Below are 17,826 nucleotides of genomic sequence, written 5' to 3'. Positions count from 1 at the left end.
AGGAATAATAATTATTAAACTAGCAACTGTTCACTGGGCACCAAGTACCCAAGTACCCTGTGAGGTGTGGGGTTTTTTTTTTTTTTTTTTTATAAATGTATTCGTTGATTTATTTATTTTTGGCTGCATTGGGTCTTCTTTGCTGCACGCGGGCTTTCTCTAGTTGTAGTGAGCAGGGGCTACTCTTCGTTGCAGTGCACGGGCTTCTCATTGTGGTGGCTTCTCTTGTTGCGGAGCATGGGCTCTAGGCGCGTGGGTTTCAGTAGTTGTGGCACACAGGCTCAGTAGTTGTGGCTCGTGGGCTGTAGAGCACAGGCTCAGTAGTTGTAGCGCACGGGCTTAGTTGCTCCGCAGCATGTGGGATCTTCCTAGACCAGGGCTCAAACCCGTGTCCCCTGCATTGGCAGGCGGATTCTTAACCACTGTGCCACCAGGGAAGCCCTGTGAGGTGTTTTTTAATACATTATTTCTAGTCTTCAAAACCTGCTGCTCTGCAAGGTGAGAGTTACTGATCCCATTGTACGGATAAGGAACTGGAATATCATAGGCTAAGGAGCTTGCCCAAGGTAATGTTGATACTAGTAAGAGTGGGACCAGAATCGAAACTTCTGCCTGCCGGGGCTCCTTCCTGTAACTATTAGCAAAGTTACTTTTCTCATTCTTAATTATTCCTATATTCTCTTTGAGCGAACTCTGAGTTTTGTTTCCATCTTTCAATTTATTCAAAATTGTTGCATCACAGCTTTAGTAGGGATCATCTCCCACCACCTTGCATTTCCCTAGAATCAGGTAGGAAAGGGTGCAGGGGTGGCAGCACTGGCCTTCCTCACCTGGGACCTGAGGGCCTGTGAGTGTGGTGAACCCCCTCCTCCTCGGAGGATTGGAGGCTGCAGACTCTACTGTTGCTGTCATTTCCATCCCACACCTGGTAAACATACTGACAGTAGGAAAATGAAAGAAGTGGAGGCCTCCCGGAAAGGTTGAGGAACCCCTGCTGTGTCCTGCCACCCTTGAGGTATTCCTAGGCGTGTCCTTCTCCTGGGGATGGTAACCCTCTTAGCAGAGAGTGCCGACCACCTGCCTACCACTCATCAAATTACAGGCCTCCACATTGAATCTGGTTACTCTTTCTTCCTATGGGCCTTTTCACCCCTTGCTCTGTGTGCAAACTAAAAGAATTCAGCTTTGGGTGAACCACTTTCCCCATTCAAGGGAAATAATTTTCTCTTTTCCACAGTGCTAAGTAGATAATAATAGCTAGCATTTATTGAATGCATACCATATACAAAAGAAAGATAAGGAATCAGAGACACAGGAACTACCCAAGTCTCACCACTAATAAATGCTGGACCCTGGAGCCTGGGGGGTCTGGCTCAGAGCCTATGGTGTTCAGCACTACACTACAGCTGGATTAGTAGCAGCAGAAAGATCGACTTGTAAATATAACGTAGGGTGTGTTGCTATGGGATTGCAGATGGGGGAGCAGCTAAGCCACAGAAAAATATTTGTGATAGGCCTTAAAAGAAAAGTTTTTTTTCCTGGCAGACAAAGTTGGGAGGGCATTCAGAAGAAACAAGATCAGTTAACGCACAGAGGTATGGTCACATTTGAAGTGTCCACAGTAAAGGGCCTCCCTGTAGTCATGGAGCATTGAGTTGAAATTTGTATTTGATGCTAAGGTTACTGCTGCTTCCTGGAATCAGCCTGGCTCTCTTTACATGATATTTTCTTCTTCAGTTAGGACACACTCTTATCCGAAAATAATTTTGAAAATACAGTTAAACACATTAAGATCTTTGTACAGATGTAAAGAGTGTTTTCCACTGTAAAGTACATTGTCTTCATTTGTACACGTGTTTAATGGAATGCTATATTTTTTTAGTTTTTGAGAGTCAAATGGTATAACCATGAAGGTTAACACTGGACCAATATTTAAAGAAAATTATTGCAGGCCTAAAATGAATTAATAGGTAAGACTTTTAATAATGGCAAATTCAGTTTCTAGTGCTGATACTATTCTTTGTTTTTGAGAAATGGGTTTTTCCCCACTGGTGAGATGACTTATGTGTTCTACTCTATGAATAGATAGGTGCAGAAGTATTTTCAGCACTGTTTTGTAGAATAATTTGGTCTGTATTACAGTTAATTTCAGGGGTGGGAGAGCAGAAGCTAAATGGGTGCCCTGTCGGAGTAACAGAGTGCAGTGGAAAATTCCTAGGCCATGTGGAGGTACTTTACAGGAGCTGAAAATGAGAACCAAGCAAGAACATTGGCTCCCTAGAGGCCCTAGGCCGATACGCCCTTTCTGTTTCCCTTTTCTTCACACCACCTCTCTGTCACACGCTTTAAAAGGTTGAGTTGCTGTTTTTCATTTGAATTATAACATTCTAATATTGTATTAAAGCCTATTACGTTTTCCTTGTTCATTATGGTTCTCAGTATAAAAAGACTTCAAAGTCATTTTAACTGTTTTGATACACCTTCCTGCAAGCTACTGGACAACTGAATCATTTTGACGTTTCATTTTTTTCTTGTAGGAAATTCGGCGCCTTCATCAGTATGTGAAATTTGCTGTCCAAGATGTGAATGATGTTCTAGACTTGGAGTGGGATCGGCATCTGGAACAAAAGAAAAAACAAAAGTGAGCGAGGTCTCTCATCCACTGTGTAGATAATTGCTGTAGCCCTTTTAAAAGATCACTTAGGAGGATTTATAAAAAACCCTACAAAGGTTCATTCTCTTTGACCCAGTCATTATACATCTAGAAATTTGTTCTACATAAATAATAGCAATATTCACAATAATTTACATAGAACAGTTTATATTACAGCGCAGTTTATGAGAGTGAAAAATTGGATTCAACCTAGTTACCCAAAAGTTAGAGGAGTGGCTAATAAATCTGGTCACATTTTTTTCTTAATGCAGAATACTGTGTAGCCATTGAATCTCATATTCTCAAAAAAATCATATTAAATATATTTTGTGTTACATGAACTATACAAGATATATAATTCTGTAACTATTAGGTATAAAATATAAAATATGAAAAAGGTAAGACATAAAATCATACTAGGTGACCTCATTGTGGAGGTCTAATGTAGAAAAGGCTGGAAATAAATCTGTCGAAATACTCATAGTTACACCTGCAAGACGAGATCAAGAGGAATGTTTCTTTTATACTTTTCTGTATATTCCAAATTTTCCTTTGGAGGAAACATTCCTAATTAGTATGGATAACTAAAAGGATGAAAGGAGTGGTAACAGAGGTAGAGGAAAATCTTCTATCCTGATCTTCCATCCGTGGATATTTGGTTTTATGCCTCGTGTTTTCCAGAAGGAATAGAATGCAGTACATTGTGAAAGCAGTAAGGTGCCCACAAGAAATGTGAAAACCAGGTCAGCCCTCCAAATGCTAGATTTCTGAAACACCTATACTTGATTAATGTGATTAGCCTTGTAAGGAAACAAACCAGGAAATGGTCTATTCACTTGTTTACAAAGCCGTGAGGTCACAGACTTTTAAGTGGGGCAACCTGGGTGTTGTGTCAGGGGCAGGGCTAGAAGGTGTTTAAAATTCAGTAAACAAAATTTAATACATTATATTCCACAACGTGGAGAAAAGGCTTTGTGCCCAACATGAGGAGCATAGATATGGGAAGACAGAGGTGAACATTGATCCTCCAGACGCTGGCAGGGGGAAGGTTCTGTGGCCTGGAGCACTTGTACCCGTGGGCAGTTGGGCCCCTTCAGAGATTTCAGAGCTTACTCCCCTGGTTCTGAATTCATGTTCCTCCCCATGTGAGAGAATGGCTTGACCTGACAGTGAGGACATTCTGCTCTGCTTGACAGTTGGATTTCTCTTTGCTAATTAATAAGTTGGCTTTTTAAAAAGTGCATGATGGGGAATTCCCTAGCGATTCAGTTCTTAAGACTGAGTGCTTCCACTGCAGGGGGCACTGGTTCCATCCCTGGTCGGGGAGCTAAGATCCCACAAGCTGCACGGCCAATAAAATAAAATAAAATAATAAAAAATTTTAAAATGAAAATAAACAATAAAAAGTGCATGATGCAAACAGAGAAGCCAGGCTCTTTGTTCTCCTTTAAACAACCCCATGGATTTTCTACTTAATGTGCTTTTTTTTTTTTTTTTTTCCCTCTGCACTTGGGCTTTCTCTAGTTGCGGCGAGTGGGGGCCACTCTTCGTTCGTTGCGGTGTGCAGGCCTCTCATTGCGGTGGCTTCTCTTGTTGCGGAGCACGGGCTCTATCTAGGCACATGGGCTTCAGTAGTTGTGGCTCGTGGGCTTAGTTGCTCCCCGGCATGTGGGATCTTCCTGGACCAGGGCTCAACCCGTGTCCCCTGCATTGGCGGGCAGATTCTTAACCACTGCACTGCCAGGGAAGTCCCTTAATGTGCTTTTTTTAAGTTCCCTTTCTGTAGAGTTCAGATTCTTAAATCTGTACAATTTTTCTAGCACTTCTCTGTTTGGGGCCCTTCTCTAAATATTACCTTGTACCCTATTGAAATGCCTGTTAAAAATATATGTTGAACTAACTACCTTGTCACCAGAAAGAAGGGGGACAGTTGTCCCTGTCTTCTTGTAATTCTTTTGGGTGGGTGACCCCCCTGCTGCAAAATCGTGTGCTGTTCCTCTGTTTCTTTCTTTTTTTTTTTTTAACATCTTTATTGGGGTATAATTGCTTTACAATGGTGTGTTAGTTTCTGCTCTATAACAAAGTGAATCAGTTATGCATATACATATGTTCCCGTATCTCTTCCCTCTTGCGTCTCCCTCCCTCCCACCCTCCCTATCCCACCCCTCCAGGCGGTCACAAAGCACCGAGCTGATATCCCTGTGCTATGCTATGCGGCTGCTTCCCACTAGCTATCTACCTTACGTTTGTTAGTGTATATATGTCCATGCCTCTCTCTCGCTTTGTCACAGCTCACCCTTCCCCCTCCCCATATCCTCAAGTCCGTTCTCCAGTAGGTCTGTGTCTTTATTCCTGTCTTACCCCTAGGTTCTTCATGATATTTTTTTTTCTTAAATTCCATATATATGTGTGAGCATAAGGTATTTGTCTTTCTCTTTCTGACTTACTTTACTCTGTATGACAGACTCTAGGTCTATCCACCTCATTACAAATAGCTCAATTTCGTTTCTTTTTATGGCTGAGTAATATTCCATTGTATATATGTGCCACATCTTCTTTATCCATTCATCTGATGATGGGCACTTAGGTTGTTTCCATCTCCGGGCTATTGTAAATAGAGCTGCAGTGAACATTTTGGTGCATGACTCTTTTTGAATTTTGGTTTTCTCAGGGTATATGCCCAGTAGTGGGATTGCAGGGTCATATGGTAGTTCTATTTGTAGTTTTTTAAGGAACCTCCATACTGTTCTCCATAGTGGCTGAACCAATTCACATTCCCACCAGCAGTGCAAGAGTGTTCCCTTTTCTCCACACCCTCTCCAGCATTTATTGTTTCTAGATATTTTGATGATGACCATTCTGACCGGTGTGAGATGATATCTCATTGTAGTTTTGATTTGCATTTCTCTAATGATTAGTGATGTTGAGCATTCTTTCATGTGTTTGTTGGCAGTCTGTATATCTTCTTTGGAGAAATGTCTATTTAGGTCTTCTGCCCATTTTTGGATTGGGTTGTTTGTTTTTTTGTTATTGAGCTGCATGAACTGCTTGTAAATTTTGGAAATTAATCCTTTGTCAGTTGCTTCATTTGCAAATATTTTCTCCCATTCTGAGGGTTGTCTTTCGGTCTTGTTTATGGTTTCCTTTGCTGTGCAAAAGCTTTGAAGTTTCATTAGGTCCCATTTGTTTATTTTTGTTTTTATTTCCATTTCTCTAGGAGGTGGGTCAAAAAGGATCTTGCTGTGATGTATGTCATAGAGTGTTCTGCCTATGTTTTCCTCTAAGAGTTTGACAGTTTCTGGCCTTACATTTAGGTCTTTAATCCATTTTGAGCTTATTTTTGTGTATGGTGTTAGGGAGTGATCTAATCTCATACTTTTACATGTACTTGTCCAGTTTTCCCAGCACCACTTATTGAAGAGGCTGTCCTTTCTCCACTGTACATTCCTGCCTCCTTTATCAAAGATAAGGTGACCATATGTGCGTGGGTTTATCTCTGGGCTTTCTATCCTGTTCCATTGATCTATCTTTCTGTTTTTGTGCCAGTACCATACTGTCTTGATGACTGTAGCTTTATAGTATAGTCTGAAGTCAGGGAGCCTGATTCCTCCAACTCCGTTTTCCGTTCTCAAGATTGCTTTGGCTATTCGGGGTCTTTTGTGTTTCCATACAAATTGTGAAATTTTTTGTTCTAGTTCTGTGAAATATGCCAGTGGTAGTTTGATAGGGATTGCATTGAATCTATAGATTGCTTTGGGTAGTAGAGTCATTTTCACAATGTTGATTCTTCCAATCCAAGAACATGGTTTATCTCTCCATCTATTTGTATCATCTTTAATTTCTTTCATCAGTGTCTTATAATTTTCTGCATACAGGTCTTTTGTCTCCTTAGGTAGGTTTATTCCTAGATATTTTATTCTTTTTGTTGCAGTGGTAAATGGGAGTGTTTTCTTGATTTCCCTTTCAGATTTTTCATCCTTGGTGTATAGGAATGCAAGAGATTTCTGTGCATTAATTTTGTATCCTGCAACTTTACCAAATTCATTGATTATCTGTAGTAGTTTTCTGGTGGCATCTTTAGGATTCTCTATGTATAGTATCATGTCATCTGCAAACAGTGACAGCTTTACTTCTTCTTTTCCGATTTGGATTCCTTTTATTCCTTTTCTTCTCTGATTGCTGTGGCTAAAACTTCCAAAACTATGTTGAATAAGAGTGGTGAGAGTGGGCAACCTTGTCTTGTTCCTGATCTTAGTGGAAATGCTTTCAGTTTTTCACCATTGAGGATGATGTTGGCTGTGGGCTTGTCATATATAGCCTTTATTATGTTGAGGAAAGTTCCCTCTATGCCTACTTTCTGCAGGATTTTTATCATAAATGGTTGTTGAATTTTGTCAAAAGCTTTCTCTGCATCTATTGAGATGATCATATGGTTTTTCTCCTTCAATTTGTTAATATGGTTTATCACATTGATAGGTTTGCATATATTGAAGAATCCTTGCATTCCTGGAATAAACCCCACTTGATCATGGTGTATGATCCTTTTAATGTGCTGTTGGATTCTGTTTGCTAGTATTTTGTTGAGGATTTTTGCATCTATGTGCATCAGTGATATTGGCCTGTAGTTTTCTTTCTTTGTGACATCTTTGTCTGGTTTTGGTATCAAGGTGATGGTGGCCTCGTAGAAGGAATTTGGGAGTGTTCCTCCCTCTGCTATATTTTGGAAGAGTTTGAGAAGGATAGGTGTTAGCTCTTCTCTAAATGTTTGATAGAATTCACCTGTGAAGCCATCTGGTCCTGGGCTTTTGTTTGTTGGAAGATTTTTAATCACAGTTTCAATTTCAGTGCTTGTGATTGGTCTGTTCATATTTTCTATTTCTTCCTGATTCAGTCTTGGCAGGTTGTGCATTTCTAAGAATTTGTCCATTTCTTCCAGGTTGTCCATTTTATTGGCATAGAGTTGCTTGTAGTAATCTCTCATGATCATCTGTATTTCTGCAGTGTCAGTTGTTACTTCTCCTTTTTCATTTCTAATTCTGTTGATTTTAGTCTTCTCCCTTTCTTTCTTGATGAGTCTGGCTAATGGTTTATCAATTTTGTTTATTTTCTCAAAGAACCAGCTTTTAGTTTTTATTGATCTTTGCTATTGTTTCCTTCATTTCTTTTTCATTTATTTCTGATCTGATTTTTATGATTTCTTTCCTTCTGTTAACTTTGGGGGTTTTTTTGTTCTTTCTCTAATTGCTTTAGGTGCAAGGTTAGGTTGTTTATTTGAGATGTTTCCTGCTTCTTAAGGTGGGCTTGTATTGCTATAAACTTCCCTCTTAGAACTGCTTTTGCTGCATCCCATAGGTTTTGGGTCATTGTGTCCCCATTGTCATTTGTTTCTAGGTATTTTTTTGACAGCACTCTGAAGAGATGACTGACTCCCTAGATTTCCCTGTACCCTTGGGCTTTTTCTTTTTCTTTCATATAATTTACATACAGAGAAATATGCATATCCTAAATATATAGCTGGATGAATTTTCCCCCATTTCTTCCCTGGAACCCATCTGAGGTTCTGTCTGGCTGTGCTGTCCTCTGCTGCAGGCCCGGTCCTGCACATCCTAAGCTGCTCTTTCCTCCTTACACTTTATCCTCATGAGGCTTTCATCCCCTTTTTATGTTCTAATAATTTCTTGATGTTTCTTTCCCACTCGTGGTTCTCCAGTTCAGTCTTCTCACTGTTACAGTTGTAGTCTTTTTCCCGTTCGGTGGGGAGTTCCTTTATTGAACCATTCACATTTAATTCTTTCCTCCTTGCTCTCAACAGGCGCCTGTTTGTGCCAGAGCGAGAGACGCTGTTTAACACCCTTGCCAACAACCGGGAAATCATCAACCAACAGAGGAAGAGGCTGAATCACCTGGTGGATAGTCTCCAGCAGCTCCGTCTTTATAACCAAACCTCCCAGTGGGGCCTTCCCTTGGATGTCCCCTCTCAGAGCAGCACTCACAGGTGTGCAGGAGGATGGGCCTGTTAATGCCACGTGCACTCAATAAATGTGGTTTGATGAACGAATAAATAGAGTTAGGTGGAGTAGTCTTAGAATGGTTCACATGTGGCTTTGGAAGTGACTCTGCTGTCTTTCACCTGTGTGAGCCTGGTCAGATTCTTCACCCTCTCTGATCCTTTGTTCCTTTGCCAAAACGTAGGGCTAACAGTACGTGCCTCATGGCATTACTGGAGAGTTTAAAACTGAGTCTTTAAAGCACCTAGTAGTGTGCCTGATGAAACAGATGCTCATTAGATGATAGCAGATACTATAGTCACAGTATTATTGTTCAGTTGAAAATTAACTCTCAGGATTAGGTTGACCAATTTGTCTTGAAGCTCAGATTTATCATTTTGCAAGAGTGTGGAGATTTCAGACCCTGCAGTTAGACAGTTTACCCCTGAAGTTACCAAGGTGGTCTCGTGTTTCTGCCTTTAGGCTGAATGTGTAGATTTTAATTGCCCTTCCTGCTGGAGCCCCGTTGGTGGTGTGTTTGCTCTGGGGTTCGGATATAATATTGAGACTGTGATCTCTTTCCTCTTGGATTAATTTCCTTGATTGGTCAGATTTTCCATTTCTGTATTGGGATGCTTTCACATCTTGCCTTTATATTTAGGAGGATAAGGTACCACCACCACCACCCCGATTTCTCAGGTCGTAGTTGGTTCATATGTAACACTATCCTATTTCAGTTTTGACAGTGATCTCGAAAGCCTGCGCAATGCTTTGTTGAAAACAACCATAGACTTTCAAACCAAACCCTTGCCCAAAGTCGCAGGTAAATGAGTTCTTCCTGGTCTTTAAACTCTCTTTGTTCTCTTCCATCTACTGACAAAAACCGAGTCTTACGCATTTATGGGTTCATGAATTTCTTGCAGCTAAACTGTCCCCCGTGAAACAGGCACAGCTGAGAAACTTCTTGGCCAAGAGGAAGACCCCACCGGTGAGATCTACTGCTCCAGGTAGAGGAAACTGGTCCTGAATTTTTAGTATAAACCATATAGTACATGGTGTGGGAGTAGGATGGTGTGTGTGTGTGTGTGTGTGTGTGTGTGTGTGTGTGTGTGTGTGTGTGTGTGTGTGTGTGTGTGTGTGTGTGTGTGTGTGTGTGTGTGTGTGTGTGTGTGTGTGTGTGTGTGTGTGTGTGTGTGTCTGTCTGTGTGTCTGTCTGTGTGTGTGTGTGTGTGTGTGTGTGTGTGTGTGTGTGTGTTTTCCTTTCGTTCTTGATGGGAGACAGAGAAAATGTCCCTGTCATCCATGTGAATATTGGGGTAAGAAGCAGCTTATACATGGTCAATGAAGCAGTTCAAGGTAGTTATTCTGGCTTTTACACTGTGTTTTCTGTGGTCCTTAGGTTCTGTGGCAGTGGTTCTCAAGGGTTTTGGGGGAAGCTGAGCTGGCTCCAGGGGTCTTAGCCTCTGCTTTACCTAGAGAAGCTTTACTTTTCTGATTGGTATGGGGTTTTGAGTAAGGCTGCATTTGAAAAAAAGATGTTCTAAGAAAGAAGAAAAAAAACTACAGATTAGGGAATGATGGCTAAAAACACTTGCTGAAAAGAAGCCATATACCTGATAAATATTTTGTCATGAAATTGTCTATATAATTACCTGAATCTGCTTTTAAAGAAATATTTGTTAGATGCAACTTTAGGCATAACCCTGCTTTGCTCTGGTGCCTGTAACTGCTTTTTTCTTTGAAACTATGTTTTGAGTTGAAATTTTTATTTTTTTGGCTGCATTGGATCTTCGTTGCTGCGCGCGGGCTTTCTCTAGCTGTGGCGAGCAGGGGCTACTCTTCATTGTGGTGCGCGGGCTTCTCATTGCGGTGGCTTCTCCTGTTGCGGAGCATGGGCTCTAGGTGCGGGCTCAGCACGCGTAGCCAAGCTTTTTGGAAAATCAGGATCCAGTTCAGGATTGTACATTGCATTAAGCCGCTGTCCTCTTTAGTCTCCTTTATTTTTCCTTTTTGATAGTTTTAATACTTAAGCTTGCCTCCCCAAACACCGTAATTTGGTTTTGCCTGTTTTTTGGGCTTTGGATACTGCGGAAGTCCATTTATTTATTCTCTGGATGGGTTTCTCTTACTCTACATCAGGTTTCTAAGAGTCATCCATGTTGCTGCATGTAGCTGTTTGTTTTTGTTGCTTCGGTGTATGAATATACTGCATTTGTTTATCCATTCTCCTTTTGGTGGACATTCACTGTTTGCAGTTTTTAGCTGTAACATAGTAGAATGTTGCTCTGAACATTCTTGTGCTTGTCCCTTGAGGTACACGTGTATGTCTTTTATGTGGTCTTGTGGCTCCGAGTGGAATTGTGTCTCGTACTCTGTCCCTGTTCTCAGCTTCAGATTCTGCGTGCAGTTCTCTTGTAGCAAGTCACACTTGGCCATCAGTGTATGAATATTCCAGCTGTTCCACAGCCTTGCCAAGCTTGATATTATCAATCTTTTTCCTTTTAACTCTGCTGGTGTCACCCTTTTATGTATTTAATTACCATTTGGGTATCTTCTTTTGTGAAGTGCCTGATTAAATCCTTTGCTCATCTGTCTGTTGGATAATCTGTCCTGCTGATTTGTAAAAGTTTTTATCAGTTCTTGATACCAGCGTTTTGTTGGTTATACGAGTTTGTAGTTATTCACTTTGTTGCTTTTTAGCCTCTTAGTATCTTTTGTCAAAGAGAAGTTCTTAATTTTAAAACAGATTTTTCAGCCTTTTCTTTTATGGTCAGTTCCTGTTGTTCTGTTGAAGAAATCTTTCTCTACCTCTAGGTAACAAGAGTATGTATGCACCTTTATTATTGTCTAGAAATGTTAATGCTTTGCCTTTCAAATTTAGATCTGTTATCTACCTGAAATTGATTTTTTTTAAACAACTTTATTGAGGTATAATTTGCGTATCATAACATTCACCTGTTGTGTGTAGTTTGACGATTTTTGGTAAATTTACTGAATTGTATAACCATCACTACATTCCAGTTTTAAAACATTTCCATCACTTAAGAAGTTGCCTCATGCTGTTTGTAATCAGTTCCTATTCTGCTCCCAGCAACCACTGATCCGTTTTCTTGCTCTGTGGAACTGCCTTTTTTAGAAACTGCGTATAAATGGAATCATATGTAGTCTTTTGCTTTAGCTTCTTTCCCTTAGTATAACTTTAAGGTTCACCCATGATGTGTATCATGTATTAGTAATTCATTCCTTTTTATTGCTGAATGGTATTCCATTGCATGGGTAGACCATATTTCGTTTATACTATCTGGAATTGATTTTTGTGTATGATACAAAGTATGGCTCTCATGTCATTTTTTTGTATTTAGATATCTGATTGTCCCAACACTGTTTAGTGAAGATTCTTCCTCCCCGCTTAGTGGCCGCCTTTGTTGTAAATCGGTTTTCCTTATACTGTAGGTCTGATGGTCTGTACACTGATTAGAAACCACTGCCACCACTCTGCCTCAATTAACTGGTGCTAAAATAAGTCTCAATACTGGTTTTTTTTCCTAAATCCTAAAGCTATGCTGTTCAATATGGTAGCCTATTCAAATTTAAATTAATAAAAATTAAATAAAATAAAAAATTCAGTTAATCCCAGCAGCCACATTTCAAGTGCCCACTAGGTACACGTGACTAGTGGCTACTGTAATGGGAAACGCAGACATAGAACATTTCATCGTCACAGAAATTTCTACAGTCTCGAGTATGGGTTGGCAAACTGTTTCTTAAAGAGCTGGATAGTAAATATGTAGTTTCTATGGTACCTAGTGAACTCTGCCCTTGTAATAGGAAAGCAACCACAGACTGTATGTAAACAGATGGGCATGCCTATGCTTCAGTAAAACTTTATTTATAAAAGCAGGCAGCTAGCTCATGGTTGTAGTTTGCTGACCCATGATCTAGAATGTTCTGGCTCTTCTTGGTGCTTTCCGTTTCCATATTAATATTATAATTGCCTTGTTAAGTTCTACCACCCTCAGCCCTCAAAGAGTTGAGATTTTGATGGGGATTGTGTTGAATCTCTAAATTGACTTAGAAGAATTGACATTTGTACAGTGTTGATCTTTCATTTCCTAGACATGGCGTATGTTTATTTGGGTCTTTAATTTTTCTAAATGTTTTCTGCATGGAGGACGTGCACATCTTTTGTTGGATTTATTCCTAAGTTTGATATTTTTGATGCTTTTATAATGATGGGGGCTTTTTCCTTAAATTTCACTTTATTTTATGTTAGATATAGTATATAGAAATGTACTAGATTTTTTGGTATGTTGACTGAATCTAGCATCTTGGCTAACTCATTTGAAATAATATGTCTGTAGCTATTTCTTGGACTTTCTGTGGAAACAATTATACCTTCCATGGATATGAACACTTCTGTTTCTGCTTTTTATTTAATTTTCTTACCTTATTTCACTGGCTAGGACCTCCAATGCAAATTCCAATAAAAGGGGTGAGTAGGCATCCTTGCCTTTATCTCAAAGGGAACACTTTCTGTAGTTCCTCGTAAGATACGAGGTTTGCTGCGTCTGCTGACATGATCATGAGTTCTACCCCTTCTTCTTCCTGTTAATGTGGCTTTCTGCCTGTCCTGATCTGAGCTAGCATTTAAGCAGAGTAAGATTCTTTAGGTTTCAGTGGGGCCCCCTTTCTAGTGCCAGGAAGGTAGCTGCAGCCTTGATCACAGCAGGAAGCAGCATGTGTCAGCTGCGGAGGCAGCATCATTGGGACAGTTGAGCAGACCAGGCTCCTGGCCTCTGCAAGTGAGCATGGCCATTGCCTTTTTCAGTTGATGGGTGTCCCTCCACCCAAATCCAATGAATGGCATCAGAAAGATGAAGGAAGGAAACGGAGAGCACCCCCAGGTGGTATCAGACCTTGGGAGTGAAAGCTATTTCCGTTTTCTATCCAGTTCCTGAAGGTGATGAGTCTGAGTCATCTCTTGTTGCTATTAACTCTCAAGAAGTGGGATTTTAGAGAAATTAGTGAGAGCAGTGTGGCCCTAAGAGAGTGTGGGGTTTATATTAGTTCTCTGTGGATGCCGTGTAACAAGTTATCACAAATGTAGTGGCCTATAACACCACCTGTTTATGATCTCACAGTTGTGTGTGTCAGAAGTCCAGGCGCAGCATGGCCCTGCTGGGTCCTCTGCTCGGGGCTCACAGGCTGAAATCAGTGTTGGCTGGTCTGAGCTCTCATCTAAAGGCTCTGGGGAAGATCCCGCTTCTGAGTTGTTGGCAGAATTCGGTTCCTTGCAGCTGTAAGACTGAGGTCCTCATTTGCTTTGCATGTGCCCCCGGCCCCCTTCCTCTGCAGTCCAGCAACAGCGCATCGAATGCTTCTGTGCCCCCACTTCTGCCACCTCTCTCTGCTTCCTCTTGTGCTGCTTTTCTCTACCTTTAAGGGCTCTTGAGATTTTACACTGGGCCCACCTGGAAAATCCAGGCTGACCTCTCTGTTCTAAGGTCAACTGATAGTAACCTTAATCGTGTCTGCAAAACCCCTTTGGCCGTGTAATATAACCATCTAACAGAACATAACCATGGGTGTGGCACTGGGGGCAAGGGTCATGGGGTCAAAATTCTACCTAGCACAGGGTATTTTATATATAACAGAGTATTGTTAAGAACATGGTCTTTCGAGTCGGATACACGCCAAGTTTGAATTCCGGCTCTACCACCTACCAACTTCGTGACCTTGGGCAAATTACTCAGCCTTTCTATAACCATAAAGTCAGATACAGGAATTCCTAATTTAGATGCTTTGAGCAGTACCTGGTACCAGGTAAGTTCTCAATAGATGTTAACTGCAGTTTTACTGGTGGTGCTGGTGGTTATGGAGGGACTTGCTCAGTGACCCTGCTGCACACTGACCTGCATCAAAACACTTTGGTACAGTGCTGTCCCGTAGGACTTCCTGCAGTGGTGACGATGTTCTGGGTCTGTGCTCTCCAGTAGAGCAGTTAAGCTGTGGCTCTGGGGCACTTCAAAGGGGGCTGGTGCAACTTAGGATTCCAAATTTTCATTGATTTACTTTACGTCACTTTTAATCTAAATAGCCACGCATGGCTGGTGCAGCCTAGCAGCAGCGCTAGCACAGCGTTGGTTTTCACTTGCATCTATTTATGTTCCGGTTCCATTATGACAAATAAAATCTTGCAGAGTGATGTGCCTATAGGACAAATAAGTCAGTAAATATTAGCAATACTTTAACATAACTTGAGGAGGAGAGAGGGCTGTTTTTTGTTTGGTTTTGGGTTTTTTCCAATATACAGACAGTAACATGACTTCTGAAATTCACGGTAGAAAGTAACATGGCATATTACCCCATAGTTTATGGAAGGAAAAAAACAGGGAAGGTGAAAATCAATCTTCGATTTCAGGGATTTTTTTGTTTTAACCTAATTGATTCAGAAGAATGATTAGATTTACGTGGCAGTGTTTGAGACCCTCAGCATTGAGGACATGATGTCTTTTCCAGTTTGCGTTAGGCCTGTTCTCAGAAGTTTATTGTTGGAAAGCAGTGGCAGCACTGCGACTGTTTACTCTGCTCTGGAAGCTTGTCTGTTGCTTTTCTGAGACGGTGTTATTGCCTGTGAACTTCCTGCTTTTACACCAGCATGCATCCCCTCTCTCACCTCACATCATTTTTTTTGTTTAACAGTCAAAATGTTCTTGTCCTACACAGCTCGGTTTTGTAAAGCCCATTTGAGCAAAAAGTATCTTTGTTCGCATTCAGCAGCAGCTGCTTCCACATAAAATAAGTAATAATTAAGTCAATTTATAAATTGGATATTTCTCTAGCGGCAGTGAAAATTACATAGCTTTTGGACTTGAATTGTCTTTTGGACTTGAATTGTCTAAGTTGTGTTTTGTTTTGGGCTTTGTAGCCAGCCTGTCTCGGTCAGCTTTCCTGTCTCAGAGGTATTATGAAGACTTGGATGAAGTCAGCTCAACGTCATCCATTTCCCAGTCTCTGGAAGGTGAAGACACACGGGCATCCTGTAAGGATGACGACGCAGTGGTCCAGGTTCCCCGGCATGCTCCCGTGGTTCGGACGCCTTCCATCCAGCCCAGTCTTTTGCCCCAGGCGACTCCTTTTGCTAAATCTCACCTGATTCATGGTTCACCAGGTGTGATGGGAACTTCAGGTAAGTAAACAATGAGACAGGAAATGATCTTTTTTTCCCTAAGAGATCTCTAACTCCTGTAACTGGGTTTTATATTATCGCACCCATAAGTCATGGGTTCCAGCCCATTTCTGTTAATATTCTAGAAATTACAGGACAGATTCAAGAGGTATGTTCCTCTTGAAAGTGGTTGGTAGGACCTGAGGAAGAGGATACCCTGCAAGGTTCACAGTTACTGCTTTACTGTGGAGCACAACTTGTGCCTTTCACGTCCCACCTCATTTCAGCTCCTCCATTGTAGCCATGGTGTGCCTCAGAGTTCACCAGCCAGAATGCTCATTGTCTGTGTTGGCTCGCTGATGTGACCTGTGTTGTGCTGTCACACCTTATTTCAGAGCATCAGGACTTTGTATTGCAGTGACTTCTAAGAGGACAAAGCCGGGCATGAGGTACCAGAATGGAGAGATTTTATGAGAGGAGAGCAGGACATTGCTCTGTTTTGGCACAAGAGTTATATCTTGCTCAGTGTCAGAGGAAATGATCATGTGAAGTATTTTCACTAATAGAAGTAGGCAGGCAAATTGCCTGCAGCATCTTTGAAAGGTAAAAGTGCCAGCCTGTCAGGTTGCCAGTACTTTCCTGTGTTAATGCTTAAGGATTTTTAATCTTAACATTTTCCCTGCAACCACACATGGAGAATTTACCATTTTAATTTTTGTGTTTTCTTCTTCTCTGACCCACTCTCTCACTTAATTTATCTTTTTTCCTCAGTGTCTGCACCTGCTAGCAAAATTATTCCCCAAGGGGCTGATAGCACAATGCTTGCAACAAAAACCGTGAAGCATGGCGCCCCTGGCCCTTCCCACCCCATCTCTGCTCCCCAGGCGGCCGCTGCAGCAGCCCTGAGACGGCAGATGGCCAGTCAGTCACCAGGTAAAAACATCTATGCAGGGGCTGATGGTGAGCTGTCTGAGCCCCAGGCCAGGACACAGGTGCCAAGAAATGGCGGGCTCTCTTTGCTGCCCTTCAGAAGAGAAGGCTAATGTGACAGGTCTCTCACCTTTTGGGGGAGAGAGTTCTGCGAAGGCAGAGGCTTAGTCGGGAACTTTCCTTTGAAGGGGCAGTATTATCTGCCACATTCAGTTAAGTGGGAGATCAGTGGGGTTTTTTGATGGAGTTGTTAATCCCTACTTTTGAATAATGTCTGCTTTAAGCCCAAAATTAATCTTCGCAGTTAGATCACCTAATAACATTAGAGTTGTCTGATGGTATCTGAAGGATCCCAGCCACCCTCTGAGGTGGGTATAAGTATGCCCATTTTGCTTTTGAGTAATGTAAGGTTTGGAGAGGTGAAGGTCAGCTGACCAATACGTAACAAAACCCAGACTCCAACGCTGTGTTCTTTGTATTGTAGTACAGCTTTTTCTTAAGACTGCAAATTTAAGATGGAAACTTGACAGATGAAAACTCTAAGAAGCTAATCAGCTGTTGCATTTTGTCAGTGGTTTGTGGCTATCCGTAATTTTCTGCATTAAGATTTATAGGTAGTTCGCCTCGGGACCTCAGTTATCACTGGCTATCAGTCTTTACAAGCCAGTGGTTCTCAGCCAGAGGCTATTTTGCCCCACCCATCTCCCCTCCAACAGTTGGCAGTGTTGCTGCCATTTAGTAGGTAGAGGCCAGGAATGCTGCAAAAAGATCCTAAATGCACAAGACAACCCCACAACAAAGGATTATCCAGCCCCAAAATGTCAATAGTGCCGAGGTTGAGAAACTCGGCTATAAATCGGATATTTTTGTTTTAGCTGAATAAAATTATTTTTTAGTTCTGTAACTGCTTAGAACACATACCAATTTAGACTAAAATTTTAAAAGACTAAAAAAACATGATGGTTTTATTTAGACTAAAAAGAATTACCATTATATAATAAAGATTTCTAAGAAAAGTTCAAATATTAAAACACTTATTAAGCCATCTAAAATAGAAATGAAAGAGCAAAAACCGGAGAACTTTTTAA

At 41.2% G+C, this 17,826-nt stretch overlaps 1 protein-coding gene across 12 annotated transcripts in view; it reads left to right on the top strand.

Annotated features, from left to right (window-relative positions):
• Positions 1–17,826, top strand: part of NUP214 (nucleoporin 214) — a 135,129-nt gene that overhangs the window by 30,467 nt on the left and 86,836 nt on the right. For all 12 annotated transcript variants that reach the window (XM_060154032.1, XM_060154031.1, XM_060154028.1 and 9 more), the window contains 6 exons: positions 2,538–2,641; positions 8,466–8,648; positions 9,378–9,463; positions 9,564–9,647; positions 15,569–15,829; positions 16,580–16,741. In XM_060154032.1, coding sequence (XP_060010015.1) covers positions 2,538–2,641; positions 8,466–8,648; positions 9,378–9,463; positions 9,564–9,647; positions 15,569–15,829; positions 16,580–16,741 — 880 coding nt within the window. The remainder of the gene's footprint in view (positions 1–2,537; positions 2,642–8,465; positions 8,649–9,377; positions 9,464–9,563; positions 9,648–15,568; positions 15,830–16,579; positions 16,742–17,826) is intronic.

This window comes from Lagenorhynchus albirostris, chromosome 7 (genome assembly GCF_949774975.1).
Source record: "Lagenorhynchus albirostris chromosome 7, mLagAlb1.1, whole genome shotgun sequence".
Taxonomy (NCBI): domain Eukaryota; kingdom Metazoa; phylum Chordata; class Mammalia; order Artiodactyla; family Delphinidae; genus Lagenorhynchus; species Lagenorhynchus albirostris.
The sequence above is the reverse complement of the archived record's forward strand: the minus strand, read 5'-3'. Positions and strand labels throughout refer to the sequence as shown.